This window comes from Tauraco erythrolophus, chromosome 16 (assembly GCF_009769465.1).
Source record: "Tauraco erythrolophus isolate bTauEry1 chromosome 16, bTauEry1.pri, whole genome shotgun sequence".
NCBI classification, from domain to species: domain Eukaryota; kingdom Metazoa; phylum Chordata; class Aves; order Musophagiformes; family Musophagidae; genus Tauraco; species Tauraco erythrolophus.
This window is the reverse complement of record NC_141480.1, coordinates 8,504,416-8,526,605: the sequence shown is the minus strand read 5'-3', so window position 1 is coordinate 8,526,605 and position 22,190 is coordinate 8,504,416. Positions and strand designations below refer to the sequence as shown.

General features: G+C 44.3%; 1 protein-coding gene across 1 annotated transcript in view; it reads right to left on the bottom strand.

The window, feature by feature from the left end:
* The window catches only part of SGCD (sarcoglycan delta), a 131,075-nt gene extending 111,707 nt beyond the window's left edge, over nt 1-19,368 (bottom strand). The window contains exon 1 of the mRNA XM_086621499.1: nt 19,183-19,368. Within this exon, the coding sequence (XP_086477625.1) occupies nt 19,183-19,368 (186 nt within the window). The remainder of the gene's footprint in view (nt 1-19,182) is intronic.
* Nucleotides 19,369-22,190: the final 2,822 nt, after the last annotated feature.

Below are 22,190 nucleotides of genomic sequence, written 5' to 3'. Positions count from 1 at the left end.
GAAGAACCAGACTTTTCTCTGAGGTTTGGCACTGCCCTGTTCCCACATCCAGGCAACGTGGGAGGATGGAGACTGACGTGCACAGCTCTGCCGGGACCAGGAGGTAGACAGAGACGAGACACCAGAAGAACGATCATTGCCATTAACAAACGAAGCACGAGGCCGTATCTCATGGCATGATCAAAACTTTGCAGCACTTCTAATCAAAGCCGCCTGTGTTCATTCCCTGGTTGGCTCCCTGTTTTGAAGCTGAACTTCCCTTAAGTTCAAGGGCTCAGGAAGAGAAATCTGGTGCAGAGCTTTCTCTTTTTATTTATGAACTTCTACTCAGTAGACTTCAATCTCACCAAGTGTTTAAGCTTATGCAAAGTCTCTCTGAAGCAAACGGGACAGTTCACACGCCTGAGGTGCAGTCCTTTGCTGGATCAGGGTGGCAGCTCACTTCTTGTCAGTCTTTCTGAGCTCTATACGTTCTGTTCAAGCATTTTCTAAGGCACACGGGTTAGTGTTAAATATAGAAAGTGCTCTGTTCAATTTTTTCTTCTCCGAGACTGTCACACGTTGCTGAGTTTTACAGCAGCGCTGTGCACAGATCTGCAGAGCACAAGGCTGCCACTGCTTGGCCACCGAGACGGTGGGTGCTTGGAGGGGTGTAAGACAGATCATCTCTGAATTTATAAATATTGAGAAAAAGTTTTCCATTAGGACCCAATAACTGTACTTGCCCATAGCAAACATCACACTAGAACATCTTATTCTGCCCCTGTCAAAAATCTGTCTGACTACAAATCCTGAGTCGTTTGCTGGTTTTGTGCTGCTCTCTAGAAGGACTGAGAGCTCTGTATAGACTGATCAAGCAACCCATTAATATTTCACAGCTGGGCTTGGGTTGACTGGCAGTAATTATTCCACAGATTACTTTTTCATTTGAAGTGCAGCTGGTCATCCATTACTTTCTCCACGGCTTTGAAGGTCCAATAATTCCAATTATTTTTATCAACAGGAGACAGGTAAACTGGCTCTATGGAAATCTTCCCCGACATGGGCTCTAAGTAGGTGACTGGAAGTCCACCTCCATTACAAATCCACTCTTGAGGTAGCAAACTCTTTCCCTGATTTTCCAATCTAGAACACAGTATGTATCACTGCTGCTAAAGCCTGTGGCACTGGCCTGTGCTTAATGCTGGCAGTCACTAGACTTTCCCTGTGTGCTCAGTTACCTTGGACAGGACTGGACCATCAATTGGTTTCCATTCATGAAGATATTGATCAAATCTGTAAGTGGCATACCCCAAAAAATAAAGCCTTGCAGTGCCACAGGACAGCAATGGCCCATCTGGTTCCTGAAGGCCACATAGTGTCTTCTTCACTGATCAGCTGCCCCACCAGTCATGTAACACAGTCCAGGCAGGACCATCAGCTTTGAGCTGCTGGAGAGCTGTGTGTGGCTGAAGGGACGCAAGGGCGACTGTCTCACGTTGAGGCCATCTGTGGAATCCAGATACTGAAAGGAAGGATGGCTTTCACAAGGCATCGTAGCAGAAATTGTCTACATTATTCAGAGCAAAGGAAGACTTTCAAGGGCTCCCACATTTCTTGCCAGCTTTCTCTTTGCATACAGCACCGTAACTTATGTGAGGGACTGCAGCGGTCCAAATACCGAAAATTGTAATGACAGAAAGGGTTCACCAGAAAATTGGCAATTGGATCCGGTCTGCAAGTATGCCTTTAATCTTGGAAACATTAGCTGGATTGAACGTGACTGCTGATGAGTTATTCTATCTTGCTTGACTGGAAGGTCATAAACATCCCTGATATTAATGGCCTGGTGGAAGTCAAGGCTCCATGCAGATGGACTGTTCTCTCCTCGTTCCTCATCCGCTGAGAACTTTCTGCTCCACTTGTTCAGCAAGTGGACACTTTGAATAATGTGGGAAAATGCCACTTATCTATTCATAGGGTTCCTCCATCTCACTGCCGCAGTACTGCCTAGTTTGCTTCAGGACAGAATTTTATTCTGCACCTATTTTTCTTAATCTAAAGGTCCATTTATGAGATCCGTTCTACGAAATGATAGTTCTGGTATTCACTGCTCTGCTCTAATAGCAGCTGTGTTTATTTCATCCTTTCGGCAGGAGTGAGATTGCTTCTCTCTGACTCAGTGGGAGGGAAATTTCTGCGATTTTTTTCATGCCATTGCTTGAGCATGTGCATTGCAGCAGCTTCTCTTACATTGGGACCCAGCTTGTAAGATTAACAAAGTGAGGCTGTAGGGTTCTTCCTTTCCCCGTTATTCTGGTCAAGCTCTTTGTTCTCCGCAGTGTCACTCACAAGCGAAGTGACTGAAGGTGCGTGCTAAGTGTGCGCTGCCCTCTGTGTTCCTCTACAGACTACTCCTACTATGACTTCATGCTCCACGAGAAACACAGAGGCAGCGAGACTTCAGAGGCACAGGAAGCCTCAGAGGCAGCCGCGGAAATTTGGGATACTCTCCTCCATAGACTGCATCGCAGCTATTGCCTCAAACCCACATTGCTGGCGATCCTCACGATGTCCGTGCTTTGCCGTGATGTGAGAGTCTGCGCTCCCACACAGCACCATGTGGAGAGACACCCCCAAAGCAGGGAGGCATTTACAGCCAGCAGGTCCCGGCTTTCTGTGGGCAGGTACCATGTGTTCGTGAATGCTGAACTGAATTTCTCCTCTCAAGAAGCTACTTGTAAGGCAGAAGACCCAACTCTGCCCGGTGGCAGTGCCAATAACAGCCTCACCTACAAGCTGGGCTTTCTTATGCCAGACACAAGAGATTGTTCCTACACAACACATTTAAAATACTTGAAAAGTGCTATAAAAAGTCCCCGTATTTCAGCTCACTGAGTATGAAATACATGCATAATATTCAGGAAAGTTACCAGAAGATAATTTTATTGGCTATAATATCCCATCCTACTGAGTCCCTGAAGGCACATTCCACAATCCGCCAAGCACAGGAGTATCCCAGTGGGTACGTCTATATTGCTTCCTTAAAAAAAGAGTAAAAAGGAGCCCCGGGAGCAGCCGAGAGCCCGGCACGCTGCCACACTTGCCTCCTGGCCACACAGGCGACCTGCAGACTCTTCCCCAGCAAGTCTGCCTGAGCACAGCTCCTGCCATCCTAAATCACCTCCCAGCAGCCCAAGCCACCCGGCCAGCACGGCTCCAGGCGACCCTTCCCAGACACGGCCCCCGTCTGCCGTCTGCAGGGGTGACGGGATTTGCATCGGGAGTTTGCTCATCCTGATGTGTGCCCCGCTCTATCTGGAAAGCTCTGGCAATCAAATATTTAAGGTATTGAACGAGAGCACTCCCAGCTAAGAGGAATAGCGATTAAAGACCTGCTGACTCATCAGATATCAACGGGGAAGCGACACAGCGGGGAACAGAAATATTCCAAAGGAGCCAGACGTTTGCAGTGTGCTGGGCCAGGAATTCACATTAACGGCATCACGAACGAACTGGGAACAATGTTTGCTTAAAATCCCCAGTGGGGAGCTGCACCATCAAGAGGGGAAAAAACAAAGGAAAATGTATATTTCAAAATTTATAAAGAATACATCCTTTATTCTGCAATAAAAACGGCGGAAGATAGCGGTGTTACGGTCCTAGATGCCTGCAACTTGTCTGCACACCACAGAAAGCAATTCAGATATTTTGGAAAACATGCTATTTCAGCTTTCTCTGCAAGCTTAGCCACTTCTCCGTGCATACATCAGGCATCCACGTATGTTTTATTATGGGGCCAATCCTGATATTTCCGCTTAGTGTCTGCCCGTGTGTGTGCTGCCTGCTGCCCTGAACCAACATCCTGACTGAAGGAAGATCCGGTGACTTTGATCACACCTACCAGATCTTCAGGTTACACCTGGTTTTGCTTGAGCCAAAAGACAGTGTGCGTAATCGCTGAATCAGCATACAGATGACGCTCATGGAAAGGGATTAGAAGGCAAACCTCAAGTTCAATAAACTCATCCACGAGCCTAATGAAAGCAAAACTGGACCTGCAGGCATTAATACCCACACGAGCACGACTGCCATGAGTACACAGGTTCTGTAAGTGCCAATACTATGTGAACTGACCTGGAATTTTCTGTGTTTGATTGTCAGGAGACATTAAAAGCAAAGTCTCAGAAACTGAGAAGTTCCTATAGCTGACGATGCTGAACAGATACCTACCGCGTATTTCCACACCCTGACAGATAAGCCTGTGGCATCGCTCCCCCGGTCAGCAGCCAGCAGCACAGAACTAGACAGGACTCCAAATCTTTGTGATTACTAGAGAGATTTAGCACCTTAATTGCTGCAAAACCATGCTTAAAAGCAAGTAACTGCAGAAGTCAGTAGAGGACTGGTGACTTACAACTTATCAGCCGTTCCTCTGGTATAATGTCCTTTATGTCACGTATGATTTACTTCTCCAAATGTCATAACGAAAGACAAATAAACTTCCCCTCTGCAATATCAGAAGCGTGATTTACAAACCACGAGGACAAGCCAAAGCTGCTGTTTCTCTCTGCTCCAAAATGTTCCTCTGCTTCCTTTCCATAAACCTTCCTGACGTCCTGCAAATATCCCCACAAAATTACCCACCTGCAGAGATAATATCCTGATTCCACTGCCAGAAGGTCACTGGAGCGAGTCTGTATCCCTCAGCTCAGGTGCTCATTTTTAAGTTTGGCAAACCTTAAAGCAAAGTGCCCTTTAAGTGCATATCACTTTAGCCCTAAAATATTTAATCATTAACGATTTAAAGCAGAAAGGAATTGAAGTGAGTTAGACATCCTGTAATAGGCCTTTTGACTAGGGCCATTAGGAACATTTTGGTTCAGCTCAGACATAATTTATCATCCTGAGTGGAATTCACCTGAAAGGCAGGCAGCGCTTTCTGCTCTTCTCTTAAGGAAAAAAAAAAAAAAAAAGGGGAGGGGGGAAAATCCATTCAGCTTTTCTGATTTCCTAAATAGCTTAAGGTTATGAATGCCAGGTAGCTCCCAGCTAGGCATTTACTGCTGTCTTTAATAGCCAAAACCTATCAGAAACCTCCTGAGGCTAAATACAGAGGAGAGAGCAAGAACTAATCATTTTATATTCCAACCCCTGGTAGGAAAACCTGCTGAAAGAAGGTTAAAGCACTATAGACTGGTCTCCTTACCATTTCTAACTCACCAGTCAATTATTGCGGCTTGGCTAATTCCTTCCCCGACACGCCGCTGCGCTGACTTCAGGGCACCCATGAAAGCAGCAGAGCTACCCCGGGACCTCTCCAGCAGCATCCTCCAACACTAATGTACTTCTGGATAGCGACAATAAATTAAGAAAAGGGCACAGCTTAGCTATTAAATAGCAACAGGGCCATAAAATAAGACATTTCAGCATCTATATGTGATTTTTAGGCTGGTGTCAACTCACAGTGAAGCTCCAGTTATTCTGCGGAATAGAAAGTCTGGCAGCCTCTATAAGCATGGCTCATTTTTATATGGGAAACATATAAAAATGCTGATACATTATGCTGTTGTATATAAACATGAAAAATAGCAAAGGTAAGCCAGAAAAGGTTTAAGTCCTTGAGAATTTAATAGAAAAAACATCCGGCCATCTTTCCGAGTGATTACAGAAAATTATATCCCTACCAAAGAACTGTGAAAGATAACAAAAAGCTGCTAGGATGGACATGTTCTCTGCTTAATTTAGTAGATTTTCAATGTAATTTCTATCGAGATATAGTGATTTCATTGCTTTTAAGTTTTAAAGATTTTTTTTTTTCCTATACAGACAAGCATGGAAAAGGTATGACATATCTGAAAAACACCTCAAAATACCAGAATATAAAAACGCCATGTTCTCACATCACACTGCAAATACTGACATGTATTACCTCTCTCCTCTCCCCATAATTGAAAACCATCCATGCCACCGCATTTCTTTAACACAAGGCAGGGACCATCCTGGTGCTTCGACTGCAGCAATCCGGGTGCAGTGGGGCTGGCAGGCGTCGGCACAGGAAAAAGAGTGTATCCAAAGGAAGGTTCATTCCTTTGATTATAACAAGAGGATGTTCAGTGCCTGACTTGGCATGGCTGTGAATGATTTTTAATGGAACTAAGGTCAAGCAAGATGGGAACTTATTAATAATAAATACATCAGACCGCCTGTTACCAGTGAACACGGATGGAGAGTGAGGAAGGAACGTGCATGCTCTGAGACTACCATTGACTCCAGACTTTTAAAAACTCTAATTTACTCATTAAAACTCAACGGAGACACCCCTGATTGGACTCTTTATCCACAGGATAAAAAAGGAGGTGCAGAAAAATAGTGATTGAGCAACACGTCACAGTGATGAAGATCACACCACATCCATCGAGGTCACCTGTCCCTAATCCTCACGGCACAGACATGACAACTGGCTTCTGGCACCTGACTGCAGCCTGAGAGTACAGGCAACTGCTCTGCTTCCACTTTTTATCGTTTTAAAGGATTTTAACGGAGGGCTGGTAGCTTTGGTAACCGATTAGTATATATTACTAAGACAATTCACAGGGCTTCCATAAGCCAGAAGGAGTCACGCTGGGAGATCTGCTTTCTGCTCTAAATATAGCAGCATAAGAAATGAAATTCAAGAGCCAGATTTCAGTGGGATTTCCCAGGGTGAAATGCATCACACACATGGCTCATTAGAGATCTTTAAAACAAAAACAAGAACTACAGATTGCACCAGTGTATTCCCTTCCCGGTGCTGTTACTGAAAACATTTTGGATGAATGGTGGTCATTCCCCCACCATGAACCTCATCATCTCTCTACACGTGTTTTCAGTAAGCGTTTCAGCCAGCTCATCCAATATGAACATCAGTTGTAATTGTGACTGAGCAGTGAATTGAGCCATTTACCTTCACATTTCTTATCAAATGGATTACTTTTAAGAACTTGAAAACATGAAATGAGGAAAAGGAAAGTAAGAAATGACTAAACCAGACTAGTTTACTGTTGTATACTGGGGTTCACATATAATTGTCCACAATTTCCAAGCTCCCATGCCATATTTCCAAAGCTGGAAGCCTGCTTCTGTAAGACTTCAAAGCACAGATTTGTAGTTGTTTCCAGCCAGTTCTGTTCACAGAGCTGTCTCAGGTCCTTCTCTGGGTTTTGTACTGCATAAATTCCCACAGCATCTATGTATTTATTTCAAACTGACAAACTTAATAAGTGAGTGAAATCCATTTAATGTGTCATCTTGTAGATTATTACCAACTCCTCTTTTGTTCCCTATGGGGGGAAAAAATCCTCACAAAAAAACCCAAACAAACCAGGACACACTCTTCTTTCCAATCGCCCAGATACTGTCTATATTTCAAAGGTTAAAACCCTTTCCTTTGCAGCCTGCCTTCTGGAGCTGAACGCTGCCAGCCTGTTCTCCTCTCATTTATACCCATGTAACCCAGAAGCGATGCCATGGATTTTGCATCTCTGCAAGAGGAGAACCAAGTCATGCATCAAACAACTGGCTGCTCCGTGTTTATTTAGCATACTATACAGACAAAAGGGAATTAATTGCCTTCCCAGCCCCAGGCACTGACCCCACCTGCAGAACAGATTCTCCTCCAAAGCATGAAGCCCTTCCCTCGTGAAGACTGCTCCTGTACGGGAATATTTTAATGCTTTTCATTTTGGTGAGTGCAAATTTCTTATGAGTTACAGTGAGTTGCTCTGGCTGGTACCTGGGAGGATGGGGAACACGACCACGGTGCTGCTCCCAGGGGCAAAGGAGCACAGGATGCCCCGTCTCCCACTGCCTCGCAAGGCTCCCGACACTGAAAGTACAATGGTCTCACTGGGATCTTTACTGGCCTGTCTCCCCATACAGAGAAATGTTATTTTAGCCCTGAATATATAAAAACTCCTCGTTCTCAGCTCAAAACAAAAAGGACTGACAAAGCAAAGTGTTCTGCAGAAACGCTTCCTATTAGAAGAAAGGTATAATGGCAATAAATGTAGCTCCACTGGGAAGAAGCGAGGAATTAAACACATCTGCCTTCTAACATACAGGGATTTTCTTGGGCAATGTGCAAGACTGAATCCTTTATAATCCTAACAAAGACAATTCTCTTTGGTCATTAGGTCTTGACATGTAATTTCAAATAAAAACAAAATTTGCATTATAATCTATACCTGTTGGTGAAGTGAATCGTGCTCCCTTCTAGACAATGCACTTTTCTGTAAAACAACAGCAGAATTGCTGAGACCCACCCAATCTTCCTATAACCCAGCCATCAGCTGCTCAGGCTAAGGTTCTTCCCCTTCACAAGATCTGCTTTGCTGCAGACCTTCTAGCAGTCTCTGTTGATGACATCTCTCCGTAAATAAGTGCTTGATTCAGAAGTGGTTTGTGTGCACAAATAAATAATTAGCAGCAATTCCCTTTCTAGCATGCAGGGGAAGTAAAGACTGTAAAAGGCACTTGATTTCCTAGTTTCCCAGAACAAAGGTCTTTACTGTCTTATTTTGAAAGATTAAATATTTCTTGTCAGAAACAATACCACCCTACTAAATAATCTGAATCAAAATCAGCACCTACATACATCTATATGACTTGCACCTACACAAAATACCAGTATTTCAGGGCACTGCATACAGAACTAAAGCACTTTTATTTTTCTTTTTCCTGAAGTGAAGAGGTGCACTTTGCCAAGCATGTTCACCCGCTAAGAAATAACAGAGGCAGGTCACACACGTTTTCATGTATTTAACTGTAGCTGCAACTTCAAAAAATATGACAAATCTATTGCTGACAAACAATGACATTTCCATTTCTGACTCACCTGTAGCCCTCTAAGAGGTCACTCTGAAAGATTTCAGTCCATCTAGATATTTATGTGTTTCAGCATACATTAAATAGAATCTTCACGACAAAAAGCAGAAATCAGACGCATATTCCTGCTGGCTTGTGTGATACGAGGCATTAATGAACAACGCACGAACACGGGAAAGCAGAACGCTCTCATGTTTTTCAACATCGGTATCTTCAGCAGAGAGAATAAATGGTAGAAAATGGCCATGTCTGCTGCTACAACATACACTTTGATTTTTGTCATGCCTGTTTTCAGATCAGTAATGTGAGGAGGGATTTTAATAGAGCCGAAGGGTGCAATCAGAGCGTCTGTGCTGCCAGAAGCGGCACGGAAACGCTGATAGTCGTAATTAGGCAGAATGTGTAATTGAAGTGCCGCACGCTTGAGTCTGACGGGGTGGCTTTACCGCGAGGTGCTGTGCTCCTCCCTGGACACAGCACCCACTGGCTCCCATCACATCCCCCGGCACCAAACAGGCACCGCGGCAAGAGGAGCAGGACTGGTTTTTAACACCTATGCCACAGACGGTGGCTTATAAAACGCCACGTCTGTTTTAGGGGCACACTCCATGCACCAGGATCACCGATGCATGGTGCTGGCAAGCATCCTAGAAAAGGTTGCCCAAGCCCACATTCCCATGTCAACAGCAACTGCCAAACTATAAAGTTTGTCATGAGAAAAGAAGAGCTTTTTGAAGCAACAAAGAGTAACCTCTTGGAGGCCTGTACAGGTGCAGGAGCAGGGAGATGCCTGAGATGTTCCCAACCGCAGAGGCAGTGCTGCTGCTCAGACCCACACACCTTGAGATGGAAGTGCCCTTCTCCTGGGCTTCACAGGGCACACCACCGCAAAAGGCTTGCCATTTTTTTTCTAGAACAACCAAATTACTGTTGGAAGTCAACAAGAACTGTACAAAGCCAGAAATCCTTGATGGAAATGAAACCATCAAGAGGACTCAGGCAAGACACGTGCAGTTGCACCCCCTGTGCTCGTCTGCGGGGGACACTGTCACGCGGCATTGCCAGTTTGGGATGATGGACAGTGCCCTTGGACGTCTCACAAACACACCACAAACACTCTTTTGAGTAATTAAACTTTAATTTTAGCTGATTAACCATCATGGAAGAATCATTTATGAGGACCCTCAGTCACCTTAATTGCATAAAGATAAAACAATTTTCAGGGATCTCATGTGTGGGAGTAAACTTTGCAGGTTTGGTGTTTTTTTTTTCTTTTCCGTGGTGGGGTGGAAACTCCAAACACTTCAATTAGAAGCAATTACTCGAGATGTAGAGGCTTTTCTGAGGTTAAGCCGCCCTTGATTTTCTCAAGAGAAGCCTTTAATTAAATGCAAATAATCACAAATTTCATATAGCAGATTGTCATAATTTCACTTTTAGTTACTGGATCTCATTTAAAAAGGAAAGAAGTGGGCAGTAGTGCTGGGTGGACACAAAGTAATGAGAACTCAATAGGTCAAGGCTGAATTACCTGCGTAAATCCATTTCTTTTCTGTAAATCTGTCCGCAACCACATCATTTCAGTGTTAACGGGTTGTCCTTCAAGCAAGTGCACTGGAGTGTAGTCCCATAGAAACTTGGGCCTCAATAGAAATAATTACCTCAGTCCATCTTACTGTTGACCACAGCAGTGAAGGCAGGATGGGTAATGGGGAAGATGTAATAGAAGAGGAAATGACCAGAACTAAAACGCAAGCGATGATGAATTCAAATGGTATATTCAAGCTCGTCTCCATAGCAGAGCTCTGGAAGAACAGGCACATGAAATGGCAGCAAGTGTTTTAAACACATCCATCAAATCGGCTATGGCAGCGTATAAGTAGAGAAGAGATAATACAGTGTCTGCAGGAGGGGAGGGGAAAGGCAGACTCCACACAACCACGTCTGTAGTTCTGCCCTCAAAACCATCAGTCTTTAGGGCAGGTTCTGCCACCTACAGAAGGTAAATAAAGCAAATGCATACAACTGCAGAGAAAATATGCCATTTTTTCTTATTCCTTTTGTTTAGCCAAACACAAGGTCATTGTAGCTTAAGGACAGCAGCAAGCCCACAAACTGGGACTTCACCCAAGGCAGGTGAAGGTTTCTCCTGCTCAGTACTTTGTGCTTCGCACAGTCATTTACAGTGTAAGAGACAGCAGCCTCTGTCCCCTTTCCACGGATTATGTTACAACCCAAGATGCCAAACAGGACCAAACTCCAAGAAATGTTTTAAGAAGCAGCTTTCTGGGAAGCTGATGGCTTTCACATTCCCAGGACAAGTTGAAAGAGGCATGGAGGCTACTCCAAGCGACACCTCAGCCTTCAGGCAACCACGCAGAAGAGGTGCTTCAGAAGAATTACATTTTCGCTATAGTAATGACTGCTGTGTTTTCAAAGCTGAGAAGATCATTGGTCTCTGCTGTGCAGAGTTCAGAAGAGATGTCAGGAAGCTCAGAAGCAAAAAAAAAAAAGTGCAAGGAACACGAGAAGCAGCAGTGGAAAACTTACTCTACAGCTCAGTTTGGCATGTCACTTCTGTGTAGATTCCCAAATTAAATCATTTCTCCTACTGTACTGTGAGAATATGGGGAGGGATCAGACTGTAAGCTATTCAGAGGAGTAACTGATTATTGGCACTTTAGCAGCGAGCTTGTTTCTGTTCTTTAGCACATTTATAATAATACCTTTTACATGTTCTCTAAGAGACAAATCTCTCTCCGCTTCAGAACTGCTAGTCTGAAGATCTTTTGTTGGCACTGAGACGAATGCTAATGTGAAATATCTTATTTCTTCAGATGAAAGAGAAGCTGAGAACAATCCCCTCTGGAGGGAGGTGGCAGAAGGCAGGATCTGGGATCAAAAGTTTATGACTCACCCCCTCACACAGCCCACCCATGCCCTCCTCGCTATTCGCCGGGCCCTACTGCCATCGCACCGAGCAGCAGCTCCTCCCAGTCCAGCCAAGCTTCCCATCGTGCTCCCCGCAGCACAGCATGGACGTGGGGCACCAGCAGACGGGACCTTCCCCATTCACAGGCAGAAATACGTTATGCCAGAGACCAAATGCTCAACCGCACATTGCAAACCACCCAAATCCCTGCCACTCTCTTCCCTTCTCCAGCTATTTTTATCCTTCTGTTCTTGGAGGGACCAAACAAAGCCATACAGTAATTTTAAGGCAGCAATGTATTTTCCTGCTGTGGAGATATGCAGAAGACTGGTTACACAGGCTCGACTGTGGCCCATACAGCAAACCTGCCAGATGATGCTTCCCTGTATGCATGCAAGTATGAGGAGAGGGGTGTTGTTGAGTTTCCAACAGCTTCCTTCAAACCAGAAGCAGTACTAACCAAGAGATGCTGAGATATCTGGGTGTCAGGGCTAAATTCTCCAGGGTCCAGTAGGAAAACAGCACCAACAAAAGCTTTTTCTGGTATAGGGACATTTATAATATCTCTCACTCCTGGTGAGTAGTAAGTACAGAGCTCATGCAGCAGCTTGTTCCACAGTAGGGATACTAACAAGCGAGATTGCTTCCTACTGCCTCTGAAAAATATAGAAACTGAATATGATCGAGATATTTCTGTCTCCCGGACACAGACTTTTGTTCGGATGGCTTGAGTATGAATAGTGGCTTAGAAACAATTGAGAAGTGAGAGCTAGCAGCCTGTCCATCGAGATGGGAGCACAGTCACCTATGCCTCAGTTCTCCACAAAACCCAATCCAAAAATATAGGTGAGAAAAGGGCCAACTGCTGTCGTAACACTCTGTGCACCACAGACTGCCTTGTGCAATAGGCAAAGAAAAAAAACAAAAAAATTACCTAAATGATTGGAGTGCAGCATATCCAGCTTGGTTCAGTGGTACTAGTGGAAGACTCACTATTTCACTATTTCTTTTGCTCCCGTGACATATTTTTAAGCATATCCAACACTATGGCAGGCCTCTGAAAAACTCAATGGTTCAGCAGAGGGTTGAGACAGTGAGGTGAAAACATGGGGTCCTTTCAGCACTTTTCAGTAACAAGGAAGATGAAAGCTTTAAATGCTTAAGCTGGCTGAGAAAATGTGGTATTAGGATAATAAAAATTAAATATTATCAGAGACTGAGTTTCCAAGGTGTAGGACCAGAAGAAACTGATGCACTATAAACTCAGCAAGTCACCAATGCCAAATGCTTGACGCTCCCAAGGATGCAGCAACAAAGGTGTCAAACTTGTAATAACATCATGCAATATCCTATTAAAACTGACTATATCATTCTAAACTCCAAAGGAGTGAAGGCAAAAAAGTACTACATGTATCTTTAAAAAAGACAAGTAATTCCAATTGCTTTTCACACAGAAACAGAAACTCTCTAGGAATGAAATTCAGATATCTAAAAAGAGTAAAAGAAAAGCGTAACACATTTTTTCCTCAAGAAAGGAAGGAAATCAGAATTTACTGCAAAAATTTTGCAAATAAAAAGTGTTACGGTGAAGAGCTTGATCCACTGATTTCAATGCCAAGATTCCTACTAAATTTCAGAGGGTAAGGATTTCACCCGTAGACACTTCTCCACTTAATAGTACAGTCACTCACAGTATGGCTGGTGTTATCAGACCACTACAAAATGAACATCTTTATATCACAAGATGCATCCATGTGAATGAAGAAAGAAGGGAAGTACACAAAGCTCTTGGGTCATGCAGGCAGTCTCAAAACAATTACTTGTTTTATAAAAAGAGCAACATGAATTAGGATGGAAAAGTGCACAATTTTGTATGCTCTGTGTGAAGGACAGAGAGGGAAAAAAACCTTCACTCTTTCCTCCACTAGGATATAGAAATATTAATTCTAATGCTAAACAATTTTAGCTGACTGATTACAGTTGCACTACAAAGCAGAAGCTGAAAAACACATCAGATTTCTTTCCCGTGTTGGCCTTACCATTGCACCTAAAGAGACCCCAGAGAAATCAGGAAAATGGACTATAAACTGCACAGTCATTTTATTCTGAGGTAATTTTTAATTTAAAAAAAAAATTAGATCTAAGTCTGTTCCTTTCAATCATTAATAGAAGAATCCTGCCTGTTAGGGCAGCGAGCTTTCCTAACTCTAATCCATCTTTACTGCTGTGTTATTACATACCGTTTTCCTGTAATTAAAATGTGGCAGGTAGTTTACACACAAGAGGGAGTAATTGTATTGGAAATAACTGTTCATAACCAAATTTTAAAAGCTCATTTTTCTTATCAACTTTTAATAAAGAAAGCAAGATAATAATGATATTTAGCATTTGTGCCACCTACAGCAGCATTTTGTCTCTCTAAATTGCTAACATTTCATTCAACGATGCTAAAACATACCCCTTCAGCTATGAACGCAGCCTGCAGCCAAAAAAAAAGGAAAAATCTGAACAATCACAGTCATTTGTTCCTGTTCCATTGAAATCATAAAATACGATTGAACATGCTAAAGGATGCAAATCTTCAGAAAACCTTGCATGGTTCTGGAAGAAGAACACAGAGTTTGCATGTGCTGTGGCTGGGGAGCACCCCAACCTCAGCCTGACCAGCCAGGAGGAGGAGATCCCCCTCTCTCTACGTCCTAAGGAAGATGGAATGAGGCATTGCATTTCCTCGAAAGTGCATGCACAGATGGCACAAGCAGCCTGCATGGATTTGCACAGACCTGGAAGCAGTACATGGTCTTCTGGTTTGGAGAAATGCTAAGTTTAGCTCATGAAGGGCCTCCTGAATACCAAAGTTGCAGAATATTTTCCTTACAAAAACTATTCTGGAGCATTCACTTTGGATGATTCTTAGAAGAGAGTTCTGCAGGAATTTGAAGCCTTGCAAGCTGATAAGGGGAAAATTTTTCCACTTATTATTATTTACAGTCTAGCAGAACCTGCCGATATTTAGGACTACAGGGTGCCACATGCAAACAGCTTCTGCCCCAAAGAGCACACAATCCAAAGCGTGCAAACAAGGGAAGGGCAAAGGAAAAGTACAGGGTCCTCAGTGGTTTGATAGGCAGGCAGTAGGTGGACGACATTTGCCATCTAAATGAAGTCACAACAGAACACAGTTCTCATCTCTCCTATTTAGAGGTCTTCCTGACGCCTAACAGACTATAAAGGGGGACTAATGGATAACGCTTTAGACTCCTAAGACTGCTTAAAATACTAGGCATTGTATGTTACCTTGTGGAAAGAGGTCAATGCACTGTCATTGCCCATTTCCTGAGCCTTCTGAGTCTGGTACTGTTTAACATAAGGATATTGGTTTGCTGTGTTTATGTGAAACATCTTTTGTTGTAATATTCAGAAACTAATACAACAGGAAGCTTTAAAAAAATTATTTAAGCTCACTAGTAACAGCTGAAACGAGATCCCCAGCACATCATAGGCATACAGCATAAAAGATGCATGTGCTTATACACATAGTCATAGACTATCCTACTGCTAAAGAGCTGTATCACTGGATGCTAATGCAGGTGGACCACAAAGAGGAAGGCCGTTAAGAGGTCTGATTCCAGCCTTTAATTAGATTGGCACGTACAAGTCCTTGCAGAGGCTATGCCAGCCTCAGCTGAGCTCCGTGCAGGTCATAGTTGAGCACTCCACAGCTCGAAGTTGAGCCTTTCACCATTCAGGTATGACAGCAGGATACAGCCCAAGCTTGTGCTGGACCTGCAGACTGAGCAGCTGAGTCACATACACAGCCCGCTGGCACTAGTGTTTTCTCCCCAGACCCAACACATGCAAACCACGTACTTCTACCAGGCTTGTCCAAGACCTAAACGTAGCAGAGCTCCCTTTACCTAGATATATCATCGAAAAGTTGAATGCTGGATGGTGGTTTCTACCTCAATTAGGTTAGGCCACCTTCAGGGTGCATTTGAATTTCAACCCTAAGTGGTGGCTTTGGTCCAGATTAATTCCGTGGTTTGGCTTAAAAATCAAAGTAAGGTTTAGAGGTAGGAACCTTCACAGAGCTTCCCGCAGTTCCAGAGCAGCGCCGCACTGATGTAAATTAATGGGATAAATGAACTTGGCTATGGGAACCAGCTGTGGGACAGGCAGATGACATCTGAGGTCCCCTCCAGGCCTGTTTTTCATACAGTCTGTGCCTGTTAAAGGCATTTAAAATGAACCAAGGATCAAATACTACATGAGAGGTGAACGATTGCGCCAGAGGATAGACTAGGCAGTGACCAGCTGGCCCCATGTGAAAGTGACACTGCCTTGACAGTCCCATGTAGAAAGCAATAGCCACACGTTAATTTGTGTAAGCCTTGAACATACAGATAAAAGCAAAACCCAGAATAAATTAGAGATGCCTTGCTTATTAAAAGCCACGGATTGGAAGCTTACAGTTTGATTTTAGAGGAGTTGTCTCCTGGAGCACGATCTAGTGGGGCACACAGAGAGGAGAGAAAGGGAGGTCAGGGTTGACGTGGAAGTGGAGTGGACAGGTACTGCTACAACATGCATGAGAAAGTGGTGGGTTTTTTCCCTGAGATTGTCTTGCTTCATCTCCTCCTTCCTTCTCCACTCCCCATTATCAGTATTTAAAACATCTCCAAGTTTTCTTGAGCAGGTTTGCTGTGCTCATTAAAATACCGTGAGCACTTACTGGCTATAATGAGCGCTCGTTAAATTCTGGTAAGTGCCAGGACTGTCCTGTGGAGTTGAACAGACTGAGGTTCGGGGATGAGAGCTCAGGGGTGGGAAGATACTGGAAATACCACATTTTCCACAAGAACAGAACTACAACATTCTCCTCCTTTTCTGCTCTGCAAGCACTGGGGTAACTCAGACCTGTGGAGCTGCAGCTATTGCGTACTGACTACTCAAATCATTCCTCCGCCCCAGAAGGACTCTCAGCTCCTCTTATCAGAACAGGAACAAATTAAAGATTTTTTTATATTTGCATCTCCTCATTTGAGAACTTTGCTATATTTGTTATATAGAGATAAAAGCCTGCCTGGAAGAATTCACTTAGCAAAGTGGTTTTCTCAGCCTTAGGGAATGGTGCAGGAGGGATTGCAGAGCGGGATCCAAAGCAGCTGGCGAGGCTGCAGGAGCAGCAGGAGATCAGGAGATGAATGGGTCCATACCAGGCCAAGGATCACATTTTACATGCCTTGTTCTTGTATTTATTTCCAATCGGTTGTGTCAGACACACACACCCTGACTAGGGTGGCCATGCCTATACCATAAAGCAGTTCCCATGGCAGGATTCTGTGCTACCATCTGTGTTTTTATCACCAAATGTTCATCAACTACTAATATTAGAAGATATGAATTCACTAAAACCATATACAAATAGACTTTACCCTGGACTAATCCCCAGTGAATCAGAGGGCACGGGAAACATGAAGGAAGCAGAATCAGACAAGAACTTGAAGATCAGTGCATCCCCCCAAAAACCAGTGTATATCCTAGTGGGGAGGAGAGAGCTGCTGGAAAGGGGAGGTTTTTGTATGTATCCCTTGGAGATGACACTTCTGCAGATGGCCTGAAAAATGCAACACATCAGGAGAGGGCAGTGAGGGAGAAAGGAACGGAGAAGTTCACCTGGCTTCCCAAGCAACTTGTAGAGAGTTGACTGACCATCATCACCAAATAGGTGAAAGCACGGGACTGACACATCGATGTTATGCTATTCGAAAGAAATAAAGCTGCATTTCTGACAAGTAAGAATCTGAAATCCTGTTATTTTGTGCTTAGGCTGATACCCATACCACTGCCTGTACAATGAGCATATGACCAAGTCTTGCGTCACCTCAGAAATATCTATTTTTCAACTACATGAATCTAAAGACCACAGTTCAGCATGAAACGTGTATCAAAATGGCATCAGTTTCCCAAGATTAAATAACTGGTTTGGTTAAGCATTAATTGCTCCAGTTTGGCTCACTCTTCACCCACTCAGGAGCTTTTTGTGGATTACTGCTTTATAATTGCTTGCTCCCTAAGCACACATGCATTGCAATCTTCTGCACACCTTGACAGCATCCTGGTTAGAGAAAATGAATGCTACATGTTCCCCTGACACTGCATTTTATCTGCTGGATACAGTAAGTCGGAGATTGTTTACTCTACTTCTCATGGCCCATTAATGACATAATGTTGGACACAGCTGTTCAGGGCTTCACAAGACCAAAGCAGAGAAAGAAATGCCGGGAGACTTCAAACACACTGCTCACATTAGAGCTTGGCTGGGAAAGTCCTTGAAAGTGGTCTAGGGGAATTTAGCCTTATAGCTCTCTCATGAAGTAAATCCAGGATTAAAGCCTCAAACTTAGTTTCTCCTGAAAACTTGAATGATCTTAAAATAACTCCATCTGACCAAGGTGACAATGACTGCTTTGAAGAAGAGGGGACCAATCATCTCATCCTAACTCTGCTTGGCCAAATTATCTACTGAAAAATTAGGACCTGCCATATACGAAGGCTCACTAGCCCTGGAAGTGGGGTGTGCCTGGTTCATCATGTCCTGACTTTCAGCGTGTTTGAGCAGGAAAGGTGAAGCTCACCCTGTACAAAGGCACCTTAAGGTTGAGGCATCCCTTAAGATCTCAAAAAGAGTTTGAACAGAGTTCCAGTGACGCACAGCGCACTCAATGTCCAGAAGGCATCATCTGCCCCAGTGAAATCCACCTCCCAGTACAGTTGCCCAACGTTTTTGTAGGGGCTTCTAGAAAGCTAAGCCTGGCCAGTGGATCTGTGCAGCAAGGGAGTGCTGCTAGCAGGGCTGATGTGCACCAACCACAGCAAAAGGATAAAGATATGCTCCATCTAATTATCACACCCAGAGAGCCACTCTGGAAATTTTATTTTCCTTCTTGAAGCTTCAGGAACCATGTCATTACGGAACAACATTAATTTTCCCTAAGAAAAAGGCAAATCAAGTAAGTTTGTTGACTTCCCAGTCATGAAGAAAAGCAGAAAAAGTCTAAGAGGAAGGCTAAAACCCATCCCTGTAGCCCAGTTCAAAATAACCTATTTCATTAATTTTAAAACACTTTATAATTCAAAACTGGGGGAGGATGGTATACATTGTTTACATATACACATGTGTATATATATAGCATGTAGGAGGAACACAATTTGCAATGCTGAGCTGATTCCTCGGCTTGGCGATACTGCAGACATCTCCAGCAGAAAAAGGGGATCACTCAGTAAAGTTTTTCCTCCCTGTAATAACACCCCGTTATCGAAGCCGTGTCTGAATTCATGCTCAGAGGAAAGACCGTTACCCTCCCTCATCTTCCCCAGACCTTTCCATGGTAACCCTTACTTACAATTGTGAAGTTCATAACCTTCAGAATCCAGATGGTCATAGCAAGGTTCACCAGGATTAAAATCATTAGGAGCAGCACAAAGAAATAGAGGCACCTCTTCCTCCAGCCATAAATCCCCACTTTGTATACCTGGGGTCCTTCCGAGGTCTGCATGGTGCTCCGGTGCGCGTACTGTTCCTGAGGCATCTGAAATGATCACAAAGAAATAACCACATGTATTAAGTGCCAAGAGAAAGGTGATGGTAAAAACCGCTTATGTCTGTGCCTTTTGTTTTTTCTTTTTCAGAGTTTACCAGCTGAGCAGCATCTTTTTCGACATCTTGGTTCTGCGTCATTTTCCTTTCTGCTCACTGTATGCAGTAACAGACTGAAAGAGAATTTTATGTATTAAACTATATATATATATATAGTTATAAATACACGTAAGCACACTGTCTGAAGGTATCCTATGGAGATCACTCTTGAGTGACTCTGTTCACCGCCCCAGGATTTGCAAGGCAGGCACTCCAGGGCCTCTAAGGATCCTGAGGGGAAAATTTTGCATGCGTTTGGTAAAAGCATTTGAGTTCAGCAGTTTGTTTTGAAGATGCAATATTACTTCTCAGAGGCTTTAATTTTAAAAAAAAAACCACTCAAATAAAATTATTCCTTCCAGTCAAAGAAAAAAGGCAAAGGGGAAATGTTTGCCTTTCTCCCTTCCCACACTCTGATCTTTCTTAACCAAGTAAACCTGAAGCACAAGGTTCTCCAGCTGCCATATCCTTAACAAACTATCTCCAAATATCTGGTTGAACAAGGACTCTGATACCCTGGGAGGACATGGCACGGTAGGACAACACCGGAGACCAAAACAAAGGAAAGAGGGAAGGAAGGAAGGAAGGAAGCTGGTGCCAAGGAAACCAGTGTGGCAGCATCCCAGGAAGAATTGCTTTACAGTCCCCCGTGGCAAGCACCGTCCTCCATCCTACACCCTGGTACCCGGCTGGCTCTGGGCACTCGGGGACCTGGCTGCTCCCCCCAGGATGGAAAGAGATGGGTGCTTTCAAAGGGCACTGCAGCCAGCTGGGACGGGGGTGTGCGAACAGCCGCGTGTGCACGGGGTTGGGATCATGGGGGTATTTTGTGGCACACGAATAAAGTATTCACGTTCTCGCCCTTTGCATTCGGGGTGCGGAAAGCCACTTCAATGGGCTTCCCCATGGGATCAATTTCTTATGTTTCCAGACTTTTTTGATGCACAGACTGAGGATCTCATATCATCTCTAATACCACACAGTTCGCTGAATGTTCTGTGTTTTAGGCTCTAGAGAGATAAGAAGCCACCAAACGCCTTCTTGCACTACTGATTCGACACCACGAGCGTCTTCATCTGGGTATCTGGCATTGACGTTTGTATTCAGTGAATTATAAAATTCACATAACAGGAGGAAACAATGTGAGTTCCTCTCTGTGGGAGTGTGCTCTGCGAGAAGGCAGAATGACACAACAGCAGAAATTAGATGCTCATTGATAGCAGCTCATCTTTGTTTACCATTAGTTTCCTGGTTTTTTCCTTACTTTTTTGCTAATAGCTTCATACTCCAGCATCTAGTAAAATATAGCTTGCAGGCGACAGCGGTGCAGAGCCCATTGCAGGCTGATGCAAGCTGAGTTTCTTCACAGCAGAACTTTCATTCCAGTAGTATTGCACCAGGGATGAAGTTAACACGTTGCTGCTCCGATGCTAAAGCTCACATATTTGAGGCAAGGGCTACCTGAAGAACCAGTTACCTTTTTTTTTAACCTTTCACTGCTCCAAAAGTCACTAAGACCTGTGTTTTCTAACGCTGCCTGGTGTTGTCACCTGCAGTGTAGGGAATCAGCCACCTCTCCCTTCCTCCACAAGCCCTCACCCCTCAGCCAGGCTGAAACACGGTCTCAGGTGCTAAATAAATCCATTCAGGCACTAAATCCTTTTCAGATCAGAGGCATTGACACCTCTCCTGATCCAGACCTAGAAAGCAAAGCCTACTTGGCAGCATATTCAGGAAGGCTGTGTTTAGCCCAGGGAGGCTGGTGTGCTCGCACTGTGCTCTCAACCCAGCAGCGATGCTCCTTGGGAGGTAGATGTGCCCCTCTGCCTCCTTCTCTAATGTCAGCAGCCGTGTTAACCCCTCCCACTCAAAATTCATGACAGTGGTTGAAAACCATCAGTTTTTAAAAAACAGTAACAGATGAGGTTCTCCTATCATTTTCCTCTCAGGTTTCTGAACCATCACATTTTAAAGAATTTTTTCCCCTTAAATGCTTGAGGGCTACAGTCTACAATCATAGAAGCATAGAATGGTTTGGGTTGGAACGGACCTTAAATATCATCTAGTTCCAATCCCCCTGCCACGGGCAGGGACACCCTCCACTACACCAGGTTGCTCAAAGCCTCATCCAACCTGGCCTTGAACAATTCCAGGGATGGGGCAGCCACAACTCCTCTGGGCAACCTGTTCCACTGCCTCACCACCCTCAGTGTAAAAAAATTTCTTCCTTATGTCTAATCTAAATCTCCCCTCTTTCGGTTCAAAGCCATTGCCCCTTGTCCTGTCACTACACACCCTTGTAAAAAGCCCCTCTCCAGCTTTCCTGTAGCCTCCCTTTAGGTACTGGAAGGGTGCTAGAAGGTGTCCCCGGAGCCTTCTCTTCTCCAGGCTGAACAATCCCAACTCTCTCAGCCTGTGTTCATAGGAGAGGTGCTCCAGTCCTCGGATCATCTTCATGGCCCTCCTCTGGACCCGCTACAGCAGCTCCACCAAGGAGAAAAAGCAGGTCAGACTTGTGCAACAGTCGGGTGCTGCAAAGGACACCTGCAAGAGGAGACCCCAGGCACCACCACTGCCCATCTGCAGGCAGCTGCCAGTCTGAGTTCCCTCCTCTTGAACGAAGGTGCTGCCGCGCTCGCTAAACTAAAACTAGAACAAGTCGAGCTTCAGCCAGCCCGTCCACGCCTCCGAGCCCGTCTGCTTTCTCCAGCTTTC